Raw genomic sequence first — 21357 nt, 5'->3', positions numbered from 1 at the left:
TGCACTGAGCACGTTTGGTTGTTGCAGGCTTCTGCTATTCTAACTTTAATAGTGTTGTTAATCAGAATTCCAGCCACGGGGAATAATGATCTCATTTCTCCCTCACAACACTTTTTTTTTTTGAATTTTATTTATTTTTTTATATAGCAGGTTCTTATTAGTTATCCATTTTATACATATTAGTGTATACATGTCAATCCCAATCTCCCAATTCATCCCACCAACACCCCCACCACTTTCCCCCCTTGGTGTCCATTCGTTTGTTCTCTACATCTGTGTCTCTATTTCTGCCCTGCAAACCAGTTCATCTGTACCATTTTTCTAGGTTCCACATATATGCGTTAATATACGATATTTGTTTTTCTCTTTCTGACTTACTTCACTCTGTATGACAGTCTCTAGATCCATCCACGTCTCTACAAATGACCCAATTTTGTTCCTTTTTATGGCTGAGTAATATTCCATTGTGTAAATGTACCACATCTTCTTTATCCATTCATCTCTCGATGGGCATTTAGGCTGCTTCCATGACCTGGCTATTGTAAATAGTACTACAGTGAACATTGGGGTGCATGTGTCTTTTTGAATTATGGTTTTCTCTGGGTATATGCCCAGTAGTGGGATTGCTGGATCATATGGTAATTCTATTTTTAGTTTTTTAAGGAACCTCCATACTGTTCTCCATAGTGGCTGTATCAATTTACATTCCCACCAACAGTGCAAGAGGGTTCCTTTTTCTCCCCACCCAATCCAGCATTTGTTGTTTGTAGATTTTCTGATGATGCCCATTGTAACTGGTGTGAGGTGATACCTCATTGTAGTTTTGATTTGCATTTCTCTAATAATTAGTGATGTTGAGCAGCTTTTCATGTGCTTCTTGGCCATCTGTATGTCTTCTTTGGAGAAATGTCTACTTAGGTCTTCTGCCCACTTTTGGATGGGGTTGTTTGTTTTTTTAATATTGAGCTGCATGAGCTGTTTATATATTTTGGAGATTAATCCTTTGTCGGTAGATTCGTTTGAATATATTTTTTCCCATTCTGAGGGTTGTCTTTTCGTCTTGTTTGTAGTTTCCTTTGCTTTGCAAAAGCTTTTAAGTTTCATTAGGTCCCATTTGTTTATTTTTGGTTTTATTTCCATTACTCTAGGAGGTGGATCAAAAAAGATCTTGCTGTGATTTATGTCAAAGAGTGTTCTTCCTATGTTTTCCTCTAAGAGTTTTATAGTGTTTGGTCTTACATTTACGTCTCTAATCCATTTTGAGTTTATTTTTGTGTATGGTGTTAGGGAGTGTTCTAATTTCATTCTTTTACATGTAGCTGTCCAGTTTTCCCAGCATCACTTATTGAAGAGGCTGTCTTCTCCATTGTATATCCTTGCCTCCTTTGTCATAAATTAGTTGACCATAGATTTATGGGTTTATCTCTGGGCTTTCTATCCTGTTCCATTGATCTATATTTCTGTTTTGTGCCAGTACCATATTGTCTTGATTACTGTAGCTTTGTAGTATAGTCTGAAGTCAGGGAGTCTGATTCCTCCAGCTCTGTTTTTTTCCCTCAAGACAGCTTTGGCTATTCGGGGTCTTTTGTGTCTCCATACAAATTTTAAGATTTTTTGTTCTAGTTCTGTAAAAAAAAATGCCATTGGTAATTTGATAGGGATTGAATTGAATTTGTAGATTGCTTTGGGTAGTATAGTCATTTTCACAATATTGATTCTTCCAATCCAAGAACATGGTATATCTCTCCATCTGTTGGTATCATCTTTAATTTCTTTCATCAGTGTCTTCTAGTCTTCTGCATACAGGTCTTTTGTCTCCCTAAGTAGGTTTATTCCTAGGTATTTTATTCTTTTTGTTGCAGTGGTAAATGGGATTGTTTCCTTAATTTCTCTTTCTGATTTTTCATTGTTAGTGTATAGGAATGCAAGAGGTTTCTGTGCATTATTTTTGTATCCTGCAAACTTACCAAATTCATTGATTAGTTCCAGTAGTTTTCTGGTGGCATCTTTAGGGTTTTCTATGTATAGTATCATGTCATCTGCAAACAATGACAGTTTTACTTGTTTTCCAATTTGTATTCCTTTTACTTCTTCTTCTTCTCTGATTGCCATGGCTTGTCCTTCCAAAACTGTGTTGAATAATAGTGGTGAGAGTGGACATCCTTATCTTGTTCCTGATCTTAGAGGAAATGCTTTCAGTTTTTCACCATTGAGGATGATGTTTGCTGTGGGTTTGTCATATATGGCCTTTATTATGTTGAGGTAGGTTCCCTCTATGCCCACTTTCTGGAGAGTTTTTATCATAAATGGGTGTTGAATTTTGTCAAAAGCTTTTTCTGCATCTGTTGAGATGATCATACAGTTTTCCTTCTTCAATTTGTTAATATGGTGTATCACCTTGATTGATTTGCCTATATTGAAGAATCCTTGCATCCCTAGGATAAATCCCACTTGATCATGATGTATGATCCTTTTAATGTGTTGTTGGATTCTGTTTGCTAGTATTTTGTTGAGGATTTTTGCATCTATATTCATCAGTGATATTGGTCTGTAATTTTCTTTTTTTTGTAGTATCTTTGTCTGGTTTTGGTATCAGGGTGATGGTGGCCTCATGGAATGAGTTTGGGAGTGTTCCTTCCTCTGTAGTTTTCTGGAGGAGTTTGAGAAGGATGGCTGTTAGCTCTTCTCTAAATGTTTGATAGAATTCACCTGTGTAGCCATCTGGTCCTGGTATTTTGTTTGTTGGAAGATTTTTGATCACAGTTTCTATTTCATTACTTGTGATTGGTCTGTTCATATTTTGTTTTTTCCTGGTTCAGTCTTGGAAGGTTATACCTTTCTAAGAATCTGTCCATTTCTTCCAGGTTGTCCATTTCATTGGCATAGAGTTGCTTGTAGTAGTCTCTTAGGATGCTTTGTATTTCTGTGGTGTCTTTTGTAACTTCTCCTTTTCATTTCTAATTTTATTGATTTGAGTCCTCTCCCTCTTTTTCTTGATGAGTTTGGCTAATGGTTTATCAATTTTGTTTATCTTCTCAAAGAACCAGCTTTTAGTTTTATTGATCTTTGCTATTGTTTTCTTTGTTTCTATTTCATTTATTTCTGCTCTGATCTTTATGATTTCCTTCCTTCTACTAACTTTGGTTTTTGTTTGTTCTTCTTTCTCTAGTTCCTTTAGGTGTAAGATTAGATTATTTATTTGAGATTTTTCTTTTTCCTGAGGTAGGCTTGTATTGCTATAAACTTCCCTCTTAGAACTGCGTTTTCTGCATCCCATAGGTTTTGGATCGTTTTGTTTCCGTTGTCATTTGTCTCTAGGTATTTTCTGATTTCCTCTTTGATTTCTTCAGTGATCTCTTGGTTATTTAGTAATGTATTGTTTAGCCTCCATGTGTTTGTGTTTTTTATGGTTTTTTCCCTGTAATTGATTTTTTTTTTTTTAAACTTTCAGGGAAATTTATTAAAGAGAAACATTGACTGAAACCATTGAACACAGGGCATAACAACACACAGAGGAACTTCTAACGGCCACCGGATCCAACAGGTCCCAGCTCCCCATGCCAGGGTCCCCAACAAGGTGCCTCTACTGCACCCCACCGGGCGGCCCTCCATCCCCCCCCAGTCTCCCTTCCTCAGGGCCCCGCGGGTGGCCTCTCGCCAGGACAATGGGCACTGGCAATGCCCGCTCCCCCCGGGGCAGCCCCTCCCCCTCTGGCCCACATGCCCGGGGCCTGGCCCTGCCCTATGGCGGGCACAGGACAGTCCCACAGCAGGGCACGTGCCACCGAGCCGAGGACGTGGAGTCCCGAGGAACAGTGGGGTGGCCCAGCAGAGCACAGGCCCCGGGGTCCTCCCACAGACCTCCTGCAGCCCCGGTCCAGGTCTTCCTTCCCAAGGTCCCAGGTGGGCTCCCAGGTCCTGGGGTGGGCGCTGGCTGTGACCTCGTCCATCCCGTCCTCCCCGCCGGCTCCTGGGACTGGGCTCGGGGTCTCCGCGCCGGGCCGGGGTGGGGGGAACTGCTCAGAGGAGAGCACACGCACATTTCCACAACAAGAAGCAGCGCTGGGCCTGAATCTACGCCCAGAAAGCACACGTTGAGCTCGTGACACTGGCCCACAGAGACCAGAGCCTTGGCTGGCACGTGGCGCACCACAGGGCTCCGCGGGGGGACGATGGCTAGGGTGTGTGTGTTGGGGGGGAGGGGAACGGGGGCTGGGGGGGGTTCCTTGACACCTGGGTCCCTCTGGGGCCTACAGGGACACATTTGGGCTTGCCAGCACAGGGAGCAGCCTGCCCCAGAGGGGGGACACTGAATAGGGGTCCCCTCTCGGGAGGGAGGCCCAGGCACCTTGAGTGGCCCCTAACGTCTCCCAGGCCAGTGTGGCTGGCAGCCATCTGCAGGTGCCCCTCACCTAGGCTGGGGCTGGCCACTCAGGGCTGCTCCCAGGTGGCAGGCTTTGGGGCTGGCCTTGGCATTGGCAGCTGGTGAGTTGTGGTTCTCCAGGCCAGTCCCAGGTCTCCAGTGGCCATGCACAAACCTAGGTAGAACAAAACACTCCTCCCTCCCGCCAACAAATTCTCTTGGACCCCGCCCGGACCCTCCTCCTCCTCCTGCCCCTTGTCCTCTTCTCCATGTCTCCCTCCTCCGTCTCCTCCGTCTCCTCCTCCTCCTCCTTTGGAACAAACGCTTCCCTGCACCCGCAACTCACACCAAAGCCAGTTGTGGGGTACTGGGCCACCAGGTACTCAGCGCCCTGCCTGCCAAGCTGAGCTGACGCTCTCGTCTGGGGTCGTCTCCTCACAGCGTTTGCGGTCCTTGTCCCTATTGCCCTTGCAGGCTGCAGGGGGAGGAGACTGCCCCCGGCCCTCACTTGCACAGAGGCTCCAGGGGGCTGCCTTCCTGGGGCGGGGCTGCCTTCGAGCGGTGTAGATGATCCTGAAGATGGGCTGGACCCTGCGGTGTCCCCTCCGGGGCACCTCCTCTCCGCCCCGCAGCTCTTCCTCGCCAGCGCCAGCGCTGGCTCCTTCCGGCAGGGGCGGCCCCGGGGGAGGCGCCTCTAGGCCCCACGTGGCCTGGGGTCCCATCAGCATCATTAGCTCAGAGCCCACAGGGTGGGCGTCTGAGGGTGGCCGGAAGACAGGGCTGATGCCAGAGCCCCCGACTATACCTTTCTCAGCCTCTGCTGTGTTGGGGTCTCTGTCTGAGGCTCGGGTACCCCTCGTGCTGGGTATGGTGGTTCCCCGCTGTGTCGCCGGTGCCTCCCTGAGCTGACTTTGGCTTGGTTGGTGGAGTCCCTTCCAGCTGGTGGATGCCGAGGGGGCTGGGCCTGAGCCTGGCTGCCCTGCCCCTCTGCCCCAGTCAAGGCCCCCAGTGTTCCTGCGGACTGCCCCTTCCCCTCGTTAAAATATCTGGGTTGCCTGCTAGGGGAGGGGGTGCCTGGATCTCTTGAGCCTATGCTTCCTCGGGCTTGGGGTGGCTCACGGCCCCAGCCCCCATCTCGTTTCCCAACTCCTCTGCTGCAAGCTGAGGCTTCTGCTTTGCTGGGGGCTGGTTCTCGGCCCTAGGACACGCTGCCTGGCTGTGGCCTTCCTCCCCAGTCCCGCAGAGGCACGGCACCTGCCTGCGCTTCAGTGACAGGGTAGCCCCTTCCTGGACGGTCTCAGCGCTGCTCCCACGAAACAGCCGTGCCTGCACCATGACCGGAGGGGCTGGCACACTGGTTTCTGCCAGTACCTGGGGGCCAGAGGCCCTGCGGCCCCTTCCCACTTGCCTCTGCTTCTCCCTGGCCACTGCCGTGGTGGCCTCCCACTCCTCCTCATCTCGAATGAGCTTCAGTAACTCCAGGAAAGTGGGCGCACACCCTCGCTGCTCCAGGAGCTTGAGCTTGCCCTGGAGGGCGGTGCTCACGGAGGCCTGAGCCAGGACGTGTTTCAGGCGAATCATGTCTGCGCTTCTCACTGACCAGGGGCTGTGCTGCAGGGCGTTCTGCAGCAGGGGCTCTAACCGTAGCAAAAAATCAGAGACTTTCTCTCCGGACTTCTGGCACGTCTGGAGGAAGTTTAAGTGTGAGGTTCTATAGTCCTCTTTACTCCCGAAGATCTGCTTCAGGGTGTCCAGGCACTGCTCCACAGTCATGGAGTCATTGTTGGCCCGCAGCACCTGTATGAGGGACAGGGCGGGGCCCTCTAGGCTTTCCAGGAAACGCCGCTGCTGCTCTACCTCAGGCACCTGCCACATCTGCATCATCTCAGTCACCTGCTCTAGCCAGGCTTCAAAGTTCTCTTCGCCTGGGTCTGGGAATGTGCGTCCCGAAAACACCTTCAGTTTTGGGTACCACATGCTTGCTTTCAGAGGCTGCGGGACTGGTGGCTCGACTTGAGCCAAGCCTTTTGGCTCTACGTCCTCAGGGTAAGTGCTATGCCCCAGGGTATTGACCACATCTACCATTCTCCGGCCCTCATCTTTCAGGAAGTAGTTCAGTCTGTTGATAAATTCATCGTCTGGGCCACGGGACTTCACCACCACTTCCCAGGTACCTCCCTTTCCTGGGATCTGATTGGGCATCGTAGCATAATTGACCTCGTCAGCCAATTCGATGAAAAGTGCCTTAGACTTGTTTTCTCTTCTGAACATTCTGCCCAGCACACGGTAGGCACACAGGGGCTGTAAGCCCGCCTTCAGGGTCTCTGTAATTTCCTCTTCACTACACTCCACGGGGATGCCCACGATCAGCACGGCCTTCCTGGGGTCCAGGTCCATCCCCTTGCACCAATCTTCCAACAGATTCACAGCTATTGCTCCCACTACCTATGGACAGATTCACAGCCATTGCTCCCACTACCTATGGACTGATCTAATGCTAGGGGCAGTAATCAGCTCACAGCGTCTGACCAGGACTCAAGGAATTCTGAGTCAATGCCAAGTATGAAGGCAGAATCGTTCCGGGTTTCCACAGCCTCTGCTTGCCGTGGCCTCCTCCTCCAAGTCCAGGGACTCGTCTGCGTGTGCTGGACGCGCCTGCTGGAGACGCCTGCAGGCCGGGGCGCTGTGCACCACGCCACCACGCGTCCGTGGCCACTGCTCGCGTGGCGCATTCTCCTGTAATTGATTTCTAATCTCATAGCGCTGTGGTCAGAAAAGATGCTTGATATGATTTCAATTTTCTTAACTTTACTGAGGCTTGATTAGTGACCCAAGGTGTGATCTATCCTGGAGAATGTGCCGTGTGCACTTGAGAAGAAAGTGTAATCTGCTGTTTTTGGATGGAATGTCCTATAAATATCAATTAAATCTGTCTGGTCTATTGTGTCATTTAAAGCTGTGTTTCCTTATTAATTTTCAGTTTGGATCATCTGTCCATTGGTGTAAGTGAGGTGTTAAAGTCCCCCACTATGATTGTGTTACTGTAGATTTCCTCTTTTATAGCTGTTAGCAGTTGCCTTATGTATTGAGGTGCTCCTATGTTGGGGTGCATATATATTTATAATTGTTCTTTTTCTTGGATTGATCCCTTGATCATTAGGTAGTGTCCTTCGTTGTCTCTTGTAACATTCTTTATTTTAAAGTCTATTTTGTCTGATATGAGAATTGCTGCTCCAGCTTTCTTTTGATTTCCATTTGCATGGAATATCTTTTTCCATCCCCTCACTTTCAGTCTGTATGTGTCGCTAGGTCTGTAGTGGGTGTCTTGTAGACAGCATATATATGGGTCTTGTTTTTCTATCCATTCAGCGAGCCTGTGTCTTTTGGTTGGAGCGTTCAATCCATTCATGTTTAAGGTAATTATTGATATGTATGTTCCTATTACCATTTTCTTAATTGTTACGGGTTTGTTTTTGTAAGTCCTTGTATTCTGTTGTGTTTCCCACTTAGAGAAGTTCCTTTAGCATTTGTTGGAGAGCTGGTTTGGTGGTGCTGAATTCTCTTAGCTTTTGCTTGTCTATAAAGCTTTTGATTTCTCCGTCTAATCTGAATGAGATCCTTGCTGGGTAGAGTAATCTTGGTTGTAGGTTCTTCCCTTTCATCACTTTAAATATATCATGCCACTCCCTTCTGGCTTGTAGAGTTTCTGCTGAGAAATCAGCTGTTAACCTTATGGGAGTTCCCTTGTATGTTATTTGTCATTTTTCCCTTGTTGCTTTCAATAATTTTTCTTTGTCTTTAATTTTTGTCAGTTTGATTACTATGTGTCTCGGCGTGTTTCTCCTTGGGGTTTATCCTGCCTGGGACTCTTTGCGTTTCCTGGACTTGGGTGGCTATTTCCTTTCCCGCGTTAGGGAAGTTTTCAACTATAATCTCTTCAAATATTTTCTTGGGTCCTTTCTCTCTCTCTTCTCCTTTTGGGACCCCTATAATGCGAATGTTGTTCTGTTTAATGTTGTCCCAGAGGTCTCTTAGGCTTTTTCTTTTTTTTTCATTCTTTTTTCTTTATTCTGTTCTGTGGTGGCAGTGAATTCCACCATTCTGTCTTCCAGGTCACTTATCTGTTCTTCTGCCTCAGTTATTCTGCTATTGATTCCTTCTAGTGTTTTTTTTTTTTTTTTATAAATTTATTTATTTATTTTTGGCTGTGTTGGGTCTTCGTTTCTGTGCGAGGGCTTTCTCTAGTTGCGGCGAGCGGGGGCCACTCTTCATCACGGTGCGCGGGCCTCTCACTATCATGGCCTCTCTTGTTGCGGAGCACAGGCTCCAGACGTGCAGGCTCAGTAGTTGTGGCTCACGGGCCTAGTCGCTCCACGGCATGTGGGATCTTCCCAGACCAGGGCTCGAACCTGTGTCCCCTGCATTAGCAGGCAGATTCTCAACCACTGCGCCACCAGGGAAACCCCTTCTAGTGTATTTTTGATTTCAGTTATTGTTCATCTCTGTTTGTTCTTTAATTCTTCTAGGTGTTGTTCTTTAATTCTTCTAGGTCTTTGTTAAACATTTCTTGCATCTTCTTGATCTTTGCCTCCATTCTTTTTCCGAGGTCCTGGATCATCTTCACTATCATTATTCTGAATTATTTTTCTGGAAGGTTGCCTATCTCCACTTCATTGAGTTGTTTTTCTGGGGTTTTATCTTGTTCCTTCATCTGGTACATAGCCCTCTGTCTTTTCATCTTGTCTGTCTTTTTGTGAATGTGGTTTTTGTTCCACAGGGTGCAGGATTGTAGTTCTTCTTGCTTCTGCTGTCTGCCCTCTGGTGTATGAGGCTATCTAAGAGGCTTGTGCAAGCTTCCTGGTGGGAGGGACTGGTAGTGGGTAGAGCTGGGTGTTGCTCTGGTGGGCAGAGCTCAGTAAAACTTTAATCTGCTTGTCTGCTGATGGGTGGGGTTGGGTTCCCTCCATGTTGGTTGTTTGGCCTGAGGCAACCCAACACTGGAGGCTACAAGCTCTTTGGGGGGGGCTAATGGCGGACTCTGGGAGGGCTCATGCCAAGAAGTACTTCCCAGAACTTCTGCTTCCAGTGTCTTTGTCCTCACAGTGAGACACAGCCACCCCCCGCCTCTGCAGGAGACCCTCCAACACTAGCAGGTAGGTCTGGTTCAGTCTCCTATGGGGTCACTGCTCCTTCCCCTGGGTCCCATTCGCACACTCCTTTGTGTGTGCCCTCCAAGAGTGGAGTCTCTGTTTCCCCCAGTCCTGTCGAAGTCCTGCAGTCAAATCCCGCTAGCCTGCAAAGTCTGATTCTGTAGGAATTCCTCCTCCTCTTGCCGGACCCCCAGGTTGGGAAGCCTGACGTGGGGCTCAGAACCTTCACTCCAGTGGGTGGACTTCTGTGGTATAAGTGTTCTCCAGTCTGTAAGTCACCCACCCAGCACTTATGGGATTTGATTTTACTGTGATTGCGCCCCTCCTACCGTCTTATTGTGGCTTCTCCTTTGTCTTTGGATGTGGGGTTGTTTTTTGGTGAGTTCCAGTGACTTCCTGTCGATGATTGTTCACCAGTTAGTTGTGATTCCGGTGCTCTCGCAGGAGGGAGTGAGTACACGTCCTCCTACCCCGCCATCTTCCTCACAACACTCTTGAACGAAAGCTCTGTCTTTATTCCTGTCTCATCGATCAGGAGACCATGCTGTCAGGGTGAAGCATTTGAAAGTACTTGGATTTCTACTTCCGTTTCGTTAAAACACTTTAAAATGTTTAATTCTTTGACTTGTATAGAATGTGAACTTTAAATTAATTTCCTTTCAATATGATACCATTTTGAAAATTCTGCCGAGGAAAACAAATTAACCAGGCCTTTTATTTATTTACAGCTTGGAAGACTTTCATGATTGGATTTCTAAAGCCATAAATTCTCAGGAAACTGATGGCCTCATCAATTCTGTGAGTTGTTAAAACGCATCGTGTGTGCTTTGGGTGTTTTCCTAGATTCGGATTTACAGACCGCTGTTTAGTAATCTTAATTATCTCATGCTGTGCAAGGCCAGGTCATGTGTCCTGCCTTCTTGGTAAACAGCAGTCCTCGCTGGCCCCGTGAAGGGTGCCCCCCCTGTCTTTGTGAGGCTGGAGCTTGAGCTGCTTTGTGATGCTGGGTGTGGAGATGGTTTTCACTCTTCAGGCAGCACTGTTGAATCAATCCGTTTAAGTAGAGAGTATCAAGATTAAGATAAAAGAGTGAGAGACATCAGTATTAAATCTATACATGGGATGGCCTGCTGTGATGATTAAACATACTGTGTTAATCGATTAATTATGGACGTATCTGTGTCCACTTATGGACAAACTTGCTGGTACTCTTGCTCCTTTGTGGTCATTTATCAGCATGGCCACCGAGAGCTCAGCAGGAGGCACATAAACCAAATAAAGTGAAAAACCTAACCTCTAGGTGGGGTCTTTACAAAAGCAAATTAAACTGTTATCCAGAACAATGATCCTTGGCTTTCAGTCTGCTAATTTCTTCCCTAAAACACAGGAAAGTGTAGTTTACTCTTTTGTGTTATGAACTGTTTGCATTTTTCTCCCCTTTTCCGGCAGGAGCTGGGGTCTCCGAGCAGGGCGGGCGACCCCCCACCAGAGGCCTGGCGTCAGTCGGCGACCCCCCTGCGCCTCCGCTGCGTGGACACGTTCCGCGGGTATGTGGGCTCCCTGGTGACACGTGGGCACAGGTGGCCTCGGATGGCACGTTCCTAAGTCCACCCACTTGCAGCGGGAGGCATTTCACGGACCTTTTACTCTCTAGGCTAGAAAGGATTTCCTGCCCTAAAGAGAAATCGGCAGCCTCTTCTGACTTGAAAACTGTCATGAGAGCCAGGGTGACGTGTCACTGGAGAGCAGCAGTGGGAGAGGCCGGAGCCCGCCTCCCCTGGTGCACAGGTGCTGCTGAGAAAGCCACTCACACGTGTGAGCAGCTGCCCGAGCGCCCCGTGTCCGCTCAGCCCTGGACCAATGGGCCGGTGCCCCAGTCTGGAAACGGAACCCTCAGCCTCCTCCACCATTCGCACAGCAGCTCGGATATCAACTGATAGCAAATCCACAGAGTCCTGCAGTAAATTGTTATTTTCCAGTTCTGGGAAAAGAACGAAGGCCAGGACCAAACTCTGAAAATAGAGTCTAAAACTGCATGGCTGAAAAGCAATATCTAGGTGTCAGGTCTTCTGTTTCTCCCACTGAGGCCTTTCAAACTCCAGTGATAACCTGATAACTCTGACCCAGCTTCCCGAGCTCTGAGTGCTCCTGTGTGTGTATCCAAAGCCAGGCAGTAATAACAGTAATGATACTAATAGTAACCACTGCTAACAGTTTTGAGTCCTTATGGTATGCCAATCACTGTTCCAATTTGTCTTAATTTCTTTAATCTCTTAGCAATCCTATGAAGTATATACTTTTAATAATACACCTGTTTCACAGATAAAGAAATTGAGCCACAGAGTTGAGTAAGTTGGGCTCCAGAGTGCCCACAAATCACCCACTGACATACTAACGTTTTTATTCCCCACATTCTGAGAAATTAGCAGCAAACAACAGCACATGCAGAATCTATTTTATTGTATTCCTCTTTCTTTCAGAGATGTTCACAGGTGGACGGGAGTTGACATTGATTAAGTGCTAAGATATTTCAAGCACCGTTTAGGTGCTGTGATGTATGTTACTCTCCATCATGGTGCCCGTGGTCCCCGGGTCAGGGGTGTCCCTCCTTCACAGAGAACTGATGAGGGGCTCGCCTGAGGTCCAGTGGCTCCTAAGAGAGAGGGACCCAGGGCTTGACCCTGAAGACTGTCCCCTCCCACTACAGTTCTTTAACCTGAGACATCTAAGTAATTAGCACAAAGTGGAGTCATGAGGAATGTTTTGCACCGTTTTCAAGTTACACAGTTCAGTGTTGGTGCAAGTTTTTCTTCAGACATCATGTTGGAAGTGTTGGCAGAGAGGACTTCAGCGCGGGGTCCTAACCGTGATGGTTAGAAGTGGGAGTTTCCTGCTCGTTACGTGTCTGCTTGTATCATGACGGCACCTGTGTCCTGCAGCCGGGCCATCCTTGTCACATGCCCAGGCCCTGAGAGCACATCTTTGTGGCTTTGCAGGATCGCTCTCATCCTCATGGTCTTCGTAAACTACGGAGGTGGGAGATACTGGTACTTCAAGCATGCAAGTTGGAACGGTAAGACACCGCCGAGAGGTCGCCTTGCTGACGCGGGCCCTCTGAGAGCCGCAGGTAGGAGGGCTCCTCGGCGTCCCCCAGGGGTTCTAGAGGTGAGCCCCACAGAGGCCCCTTAGGTCATTCTGTCAGCCTTCAGTTCTGTTCTTCCTTTCATGTGCTCTGGCTCCGAGATGCTTCGCTGTCATCACGTTGTAAACGATTCTTGTCCTCTTCTAGGTGTGCCTTGTACCTCAGCCGCATGGGCGTCCTGCCCCGAGACTCATGGTCCGCCTGGGGATGCCGTGGAGCTGGGGGTGGTCGGAGTGGTGCTGAATAGTGGCTGTGAATCTGGCTGGGGGGTTGGTTTAGGATGGGTTTTGAGTAAGATCTGCCTAAGATCACAGATTGTCCGCATACTTCTCTGTGGTGCTCCCACAGCAGGGGTGCTCTCAGATAGCGCCCGGGCTGGCCCCTGGCCGCAGAGTCTAGGGAGCTCGGTGCTGCTTCACAAGGTTTTCCCAGGACTCGCCCCGTCAGTGTGAGATGGAAGCCGTCCCGGGTCAGGGAGCACCGACGTTCCAGGTCCTTTCCTCACTGTCGTGCTTGTGTTCTTCTGCAGGACTGACGGTGGCTGACCTTGTGTTCCCGTGGTGAGTTGCAAATCCGCCATCCGCTCTTCGTAGCCCATCTGCAAAGTTTTGTTTTCAGCGGATGCTGGACCTTCCCAACACCAGCCTTGAGTTCCAGGCTGCGGGCCTGTGCTGCCCACAGGTGATGGCGTGATGAGGTCCTTCTGAAAGCCGGGTTCCTGAATCATTCTGACACTTGGCCTCGTGCTTATCTAAGACACGTGAGAATAAAAGACTGCTGATTTCAGAGGGAACATTTTATTAGTGTGGATATGATGTACCAGATCCTGGAATCTCGTAGGAAATCATAAATTCTGAATATTCCACTAATCCTGAAAATAAATTTAAACATCTTAGTTCCTAAAAGGTATGCAGTATATCAGTATCAGGGAATTTTGATAAGTTTGTAGCAGTTAAGGATAGTAATAAGTTACACTTTAAAATAATAGTGGAGGACTTCCCTGGTGGTGCAGTGGTTAAGAACCCGCCTGCCAATGCAGGGGGCACGGGTTCAAGCCCTGGTCCGGGAAGATCCCACATGCCGTGGAGCAACTAAGCCCCTGCGCCACAACTACTGAGCCTGCGCTCTATAGCCCGTGAGCCACAACTACTGAGCCCACGAGCCACAACTACTGAAGCCTATGTGCCTAGAGCCCATGCTCCGCAACAAGAGAAGTCACTGCGATGAGAAGCCCGCGCTCCGCAACGAAGAGTAGCTCCCGCTCGCCGCAACCAGAGAAAGCCCGTGCCCAGCAACGAAGACCCAATGCAGCCATAAATAAACAAATAAATAAAATAAAATAAAATAAATAATAGTGGAATACCCCGCTCTGCCCGGAGCATTCCCCTGTTGAGGGACTCTGGCCCCTGCACAACGTGGCTTTTGTGTCTTTGCTGAGATGCTTTGAGCAACTTGCCTCCGTCATTTATAAGCAGGACCAGCCACTGGTTTGCGTCTTTGGTCCCCAGTGTTTCACTGCTAATGTGAACTCAGGTTTATCTGAGTGGGGGAGGAGTTCCTTTTGTTTTAATTGACGTATAGTTGATGTACAACATTATATAAGTTACAGGTGTACAATATAGGGATTCACAATTTTTAAAGGGTACACTCCATTTATAGTTATTATAAAATATTGGTATTCCTTATGTTGTACAGTACATCCTTGGAGCTTATTTTATACCTAGTGGTTTGTCTGTCTTTGATGGGAGGCTTGTCCATGGAAGCTGCAGTCAGTCCCGAAGGATCTCCCCCTAAGACAGGACGAGAAGGTGCACAGTCCTTCCAGCCCAGCATTCTGATTCTTCTCCACCACTAAACCGGAAGTGGTTTCAATCGTCGGTTTCTTTCAAAAATCATGTGTTGCTTCTCTTACATATTTGGTTATAAAATACTAATGACATAGAGACAAAAAAAGTTGGAAGTGGCCACCTAGTAATAGCTGTTGTTTTTTTAGGTTTGTGTTTATTATGGGATCTTCGATCTTTCTGTCAATGACTTCCGTTCTGCAGCGGGGATGTTCCAAATTCAGATTGCTGGGGAAAATTGCATGGAGGAGTTTCCTGTTAATCTGTATAGGAATTGTCATCGTGAACCCCAATTATTGCCTTGGTCCACGTAAGTATTTTTTCCCCTCTGTTAGAATGTATTCAGGTTAAAATAGGGAAACGATGTGTTATAATTTGAAAGAAGTGCAGTTTCTCCATCTCATGTACCTGCAAAAAGAACAGTTACTAGAAAAGTATATCTAATGCTTGTATGACTCTGGGCATTATTATTATTACTATCTTGGAATTTTAGGCCTGGGAGGTGCCACCAAGTCCGCTCAAAGCCTTCTGTACAAAGGAGACCCTGGGGCTGGGAGAGTGAGGTTCTGTGTCCGTGTGTAGTGAAGGGCAGAGCAGGGGCCAGACCAGGCCACTGGTTCTCAGAGCCGCCCTCCTGCCGCTGTGGTTTCATCAGCTTTCACAGTAAGGCTGTTGTTCAAGGGTCCACCTTGCCGTCACCTGAATGCCCCCGGGCTGCGGGAAAGGTATGACATCTCTGTCACTGAGTGGCGTGAGAGGGACACAAAAGCTGAGGGAAGGATGTGAGCCCTGTTCTGGGGACCAGTGTCGGAACCGGGGAGGGCAGCGGCCACCGTCCTCAAGGGGCTTACGGTGTCATTAGCAGAAAGAAGACGTACTTATCCAGGCAGGTGCCAGGTGAACCCCTCAGGCAAGAAGCACTAAGGCTTCAGGCAACGGGAGGAGGTGGGGTCCTAAGGGAAGGTGTCACAGAAAAGTCCATTCGATGGATCACCCAACAGAGGGCCGCTGCTCCCAGGAGGACACACTGCGGGGGTCCTTACAGGGTTACCCTCGGGCAGTGATACAGTCACGTAGCCTGCAGGGCAGGGACAGTCCGCGGCCTGCACTGGGTCTGCAGGTTCCTGCTGGATGTGAGTTGAATCCACACTCCTGATGGGAATGGCCGGGGCGGGGCGGGGCGTGGCTTCAGGGCCGAGGGCGTCCGCACTTTGTCCCCACACTGAGCCGGACCCTTGCTCTTAGCCCAGCCTCACTGCCGTGTGTGAGCCAGGCCCTTGACCACGTGTGTTTCCATCTCCAAGAGCTTAACTTCCTCAGGTGCAATGGAAGTCTGTCTCCTCCCTCAGGAAACAGTGGTGTCGTCTTGGGGTGAAGTGAGCAGTGCTGGCTGACACCCCTGTACCCTGTGCATCCCGCAGTGTCCTGGGAGAAGTTGCGCATCCCCGGCGTGCTCCAGCGGCTCGGGGGCACCTACTTTGTGGTCGCCATGTTGGAGCTGCTCTTTGCCAAGCCCGTGCCTGAGATCTGCACCTCGGTGAGAAACCCTGCATTAAAGAAGGGGGAGAGGTCCCTGTTTAGGTGCTAGAACTTTCTTTAGTTTTGAGTGCAGTACCAGAGACTACAAGACTCTTTAACTCAGTCAAAAACATTCATTTTTCTCTTCAATTATTTTTATTTAGTCTTTATATCTTTTTTTTTTTAATTGTGGTAAAAAACACATAACATGAGATCTACCCTCTTCACACATATTTCAGTTTCCATTAATCAAATGAATGTGATGGCGTTAAATAACATCACCATCTTCTAGTTGGCTGGTCCAGCCTCTTGGGGGAATTACTGCCAGTTTTTCAATTTCCTGGTGGTAAAGACACACAAAAACCTCACAGAACATTTCAGTGTCTATACACATGCTGCAGAGGTTTGACTTGGACAGTGCCAAGGTCGGGCCAGGAGATGACAGTTCCGCCCTGGGCTGCTTCCTGTTTCTTCTTTGTAAGAAGTATGTGAGCATCTCACCTCTTTTATAATTACTTTCTGTCTTATTATAAATGGCTGAGTTGAGTTTACTCAGATGACAGCTATTTTTTTTCCCCCCAATGGAAGTAAAACTTCAGGTGGAAATGTTTAAATTCTTCCATTTGGGGTCCTACTTCACAGTAAGTTAATAAAGCTGTATTGGTTGTCCAGCTCCTTCCTGTGTGGGTAACTAGCAAATTCATCACTGAATCCCAGGTTCTCTTGGTTTTTCTTGTAACGATCCCTCGGTTGTATGTGCTTGGAGCGCATTTACACTTCACTCCTTCGCACCGCGCCCCCCGGCCCCCGCTGGCGCACCCGTGCCCTCTGCTGTAGACTATGGAAGGCACGTGGGGGCTGCACGTGCACACGTGAACCTGACCTTGCTGGCTGTGGGGGACCGGAGGGTCTGCGAGGCTCGTCCAGGTCCCACAGTGGAGCCCAGGGCTGGGGGGACACCAGGAGTGGTGGGCTGCACCTCTCCTTCCTTCAACCAGAAGAGCTCCAAAAGCTTAAATTTTATTTTCCGTTTTAAAAATATAGCTGTATTTCTTTCTTTTAATTTAATTTAATTTATTTATTTTTGGCTGTGTTGGGTCTTCGTTGCTGCGCGCGGGCTTTCTCTAGTTGCAGTGAAGGGGGGTTACTCTTCGTTGCGGTGCGCAGGCTTCTCATTGTGGTGGCTTCTCTTGTTGCGGAGCACGGGCTCTAGGCACGCAGACCTCAGTAGTTGTGGCACGCGGGCTCAGTAGTTGTGGCTCGCGGGCTCTAGAGCGCAGGCTCAGTAGTTGTGGCGCACAGGCTTAGTTGCTCCGTGGCACGTGGGATCTTCCCGGACCAGGGCTCGAACCCGTGTCCCCTGCATTAGCAGGCGGATTCTTAACCACTGCGCCACCAGGGAAGTCCCTTTATTTCTTTTTAAAATAATAGCTTTATTGAGATATAATTCACATACTATAAAGCTTACACATTTGAGGCGTAAAATTGAGGGATATTTAGTATATTCACAGAGTTGTGCAGTCGTCACCACTGTCTAGTTCTAGAACAATTTCATTATCCCCCAAAACACCCTGTCCTCACTACCATCCACTCTCCAACCCCAGGTCCCCCCAGCCCTAGGCAACCCCTAATCTACTCTCTGTCTATAGATCTGCCTGTTCTGGACATGTCATAGAAATGGAGTTATAGAATATGTGGCTTTTTGTGTCTGGCTTCTCTCATTTAGCAGAATATTTTTTGAGGTTTATCCATGTTATACCATCAGTACTTGATTCTTTTTTACTTCTGAATAATATTCCATTTTATGAATGTACCACATTTTGTATCCAGTCATCAGGTGATGGATATTTGACTTGTTTTCACTTTCTGGCTATTATGCATAATGATTCTATGTCCATTTGTGTACAAGTTTTTGTACGAACATCTCTTTTCAGATCTCGGGTATAGGAGTGGAATTGTCCACTGATTTCTTCTTAACTGGCATTTTGCTGTGCTATATCATAGAGATGAAGCATCTAGACCACATACCACATATGGAATAAGCACGCGTCTATTTTGTGTTGCTACCATAAAGGCCAAGAGGAGCGTCACAGAGAATTTTCTGAGTACACGTACTGCACTGTGTGTTGTTTCCCATTCCACTTGCGTTTAGTTCACGTTTTTTATGCCCTGCCCCTGCAGGAGAGAAGCTGCTTTTCTCTGCTGGATATCACATCCAGCTGGCCCCAGTGGCTCTTCGTCCTGATGCTGGAAGGTGTTTGGCTGGCCTTGACCTTCTTCTTACCTGTTCCCGGATGCCCTACGTGAGCCAGCCCTGCGGGAAACCCCTTTTTGCCAAGTCCGAGCCCCTGGGTTACAGCTGTCGGATTTCCCACATTGGGACCTCCCTTCCTCTCTCTCTTCTCCCCTTGTGTGGGAGGGGGTTTGGGCACGTGTGCAGAGGCCTGTCTCCGTGAGGTTTTCCAGGGTCGGTGGGACGGACGTTGGGCCCCCGCCTCACCCCTCGGGCAGCCGGCGAGTCAGGGGCCCCGCAGTGGACGTGCATGGCGCCCCGGGGTCGTCAGGCTGGTGGGTGTTTGCGGCTCTCTGTGGGCACGCACGTCACCAGTGTACCTCCCCCCGCTCCTAAGTCTGGTGGGTGAAGTGCATGTTCTCGCTTCCCCAGCGGCTATCTGGGCCCTGGGGGCCTCGGAGATTGGGGCAAGTATCCGAATTGCACGGGAGGCGCTGCCGGCTACATTGACCGCCTGCTCCTGGGAGACCATCACCTGTACCAGCATCCTTCCTCGGCTGTGAGTGAGCCCGGCCCCGACTTGGAACCGGACACTGAGGGGAAGGAAGGGAAAGAGCCAACTCCGAACTGTGTGCATGAAATAGACTAGGGTGGAACGAAGTTTTATTTGAAAAGTTGGCTGACTTTACAGACTTGAGTTTAATGTTGGTTGTGGGCGGCGTGTAGACGTTTCTTTGGCTGTTAAAGTGAGACTGCCTGGTGTCAGGTGTGCAGCAAGGTGCTTTCTTGTACATCTCAGGTATGGGGACAGCTTCCCGTGCGGGAGGTTTGTCAGGCAGTGCTTTTGGGATCAGCACGTGTGGGGCTGGAGGAAGCAGGACGGGGCAGTGGGGACAGCCACACGCAGGTCCCCGCTGGTCTCCTGGGGGCTGGGGCGGCCCCTCAGGGTTGTTCTCAGTGGAGTGAGGGACCAGGCCCTAGACATCCCTGGTGGGATGTGATGGCCTGGCCAGGGGGTGACTCCTGAGGGGCAGCTCTCTTCAGGGACAAATCCAGAAGCGGCTGAGAGCTTTGGGCCATGAATACGTCTAGCAGCCGGGGGAGTGGATGCTTTAATTGCAAAAGGGGTGGGACGGGCGGGCGGGGGCCGGATAGCTGGGCGGTGCCTTCCAGCACCCACTGCAATGACTGGTTCCAAATTTCTGCCGTTTCTACAATAACGATTTCTTTTATAATGAAATAATACAAAGGTATTTTTTTTATCGTTATTTGCCTTAAAAGAAGAAAGGAAGCTATCGGTGTTACAGTAGGGTTGGCCGCAAAGAGTAAAGCTGAAAATTAGAAGGTGTCACGTGTGGTGTTTGAAGCTGGTTAGGGACGCGTAGTGTCACAGCCACAGGGCCCAGCACGGTCTCCCAGGCCGCCTGAGGTCCAGGCGGCTGCACTGCGCCAGGGCTCACGTCTGTGTTCCCTTCCAGAGTGTCACATGCCACACACTTTCTTGGCCAGAAGTATTCTGCCCGTCATCCCCATAAGTTAGCAGTGAATTTCTGCAGCAAAACCAAAAATGTTGAATACTGGGGTGTAGCCAAGTTTGCATTTTGTCTACGAGTTGTTGTGTGCTTTTTGTGATCCTTGGGTGAGTCCCGCCTTCTTGTCCTGCCCTGTCAGGTGCTTTATCACACCGAGGTGGCCTACGACCCAGAAGGCATCCTGGGGACCATCAACTCCATCGTGATGGCGTTTTTAGGAGTTCAGGTATTTGTTCATTTCATGAGAATGCGTGTTCCTGACAGTTCGTGATTATTGATTCATTACTAATCCAAAAACCATTTGATTAAAATAAGTAACTGGAAGCACATCTTCTGTGTTTCAGACCTAATAAATTCTGTTTATATTTGACAGGTTGTCAAAACCAGAGGTTGCTAAAATTTAGCACATTCGAATAATTAGGTATAATTCCTATATTCTCCAAAGAAGTTATTCATATGGCTCATCTTGGCAGTGGGTGCACAGCAGCCCCTGGCTGAGAGGGGTCCCTGCTGGGCTGGCAGTCTTTGGAAGGTCACCTGTCACCTTATGTGTACAGTTGACACAGTTTCAGGTTATGCCTATTTTATGCCAAAGTCAGTACAGGTTGTTCTTGGTTTCTCTCACATGCAGTTTTGTTAGGATTCTGAGCAGTCTAGATTTTCCTTGCTGAAGTTCTCCTTATTGGTGTTTGAAACTATTATTTGAGGGGAGATGACGGGGAGGGGAAAGACTGGGTCCAGCCTCCCGGGGGGGCTCTGCAACGGTGAAAATGCTCCGCGTGTGCTGTCCATGAGGCCACTGAGTCCTCAGACGTGGCTGGTCTGACGGAGGAACTGGTTTTTAATTTTACGTCATTTAAATTTAAACTGAAATTGTCACAGGTGGCCAGTGGCTCCCACGTGGGACAGTGCAGGTCTACAGCATAAACATTTTGGTGATTAAATAATTTCCTATTTAGAGATACTGCCTTTCTGTCTGCAGCACTTTAGAGTTTACATTGGGTGCTTTTATTCATAAATGCATTGAATCCCCCCACATGCTCTCCAGGGAAATCTGCGCCTGCAGGAGCAGCCGAGGGTGGGTGGTGAGGAGTACAGACCGGGGCCGGTGCCTGGACTTGACCCCGCTTACTAGCTGGGTCATCCCGGGAGTGTTACTGCACCCTCTGTGATGCAGTGGCACCTAAATAAGTTAATTCACATAAGGTTCTAAGAATGGGACATTCATAAATTTTAGCTATTATAAGTTATTATTAACACTTTCTCTGATGTTTTCAGAAATTAATTCCTAATTTGCAGGGGGGCGGGGCTATGCAAAGTCCAGATTTTTCTCTTTTTAAAGTGTTTCCCTGCCTCTGGGTCCACCCTGTTCTGTCCCTCTTCTGTACCCCTGCCAGACTGGGCCATCTAGCAGGCCAGCCTGAGCTGGTCCCTTGTCACTTTGGGGGGGAAAAGTGACTTTCCTTGGCTCCCATCACCTGTGGGAGAAAGCTCGTGCCTACCTGCTCCACCTTCCCACCTCCGCCCACCCCCGGCCTTTCTGAATTACCTGCAGCACCTCGGGGAGGCTGTGCA

At 48.7% G+C, this 21357-nt stretch overlaps 1 protein-coding gene across 3 annotated transcripts in view; it reads left to right on the top strand.

Moving 5' to 3' along the window:
* HGSNAT (heparan-alpha-glucosaminide N-acetyltransferase) overlaps positions 1-21357 on the top strand; it is a 47301-nt gene that overhangs the window by 23488 nt on the left and 2456 nt on the right. For 2 of the 3 annotated variants that reach the window (XM_061177202.1, XM_061177201.1), the window contains exons 6-14: positions 10242-10311; positions 10963-11060; positions 12510-12586; positions 13185-13215; positions 14649-14809; positions 15921-16036; positions 18199-18320; positions 18683-18809; positions 19922-20008. In XM_061177202.1, the coding sequence (XP_061033185.1) occupies positions 10242-10311; positions 10963-11060; positions 12510-12586; positions 13185-13215; positions 14649-14809; positions 15921-16036; positions 18199-18320; positions 18683-18809; positions 19922-20008 (889 nt within the window). The other variant, XM_061177203.1, reaches the window with a different exon arrangement.

Source organism: Eubalaena glacialis, chromosome 20 (assembly GCF_028564815.1).
Source record: "Eubalaena glacialis isolate mEubGla1 chromosome 20, mEubGla1.1.hap2.+ XY, whole genome shotgun sequence".
Lineage (NCBI taxonomy): Eukaryota > Metazoa > Chordata > Mammalia > Artiodactyla > Balaenidae > Eubalaena > Eubalaena glacialis.
This window is presented reverse-complemented; position numbering and strand designations above follow the sequence as displayed.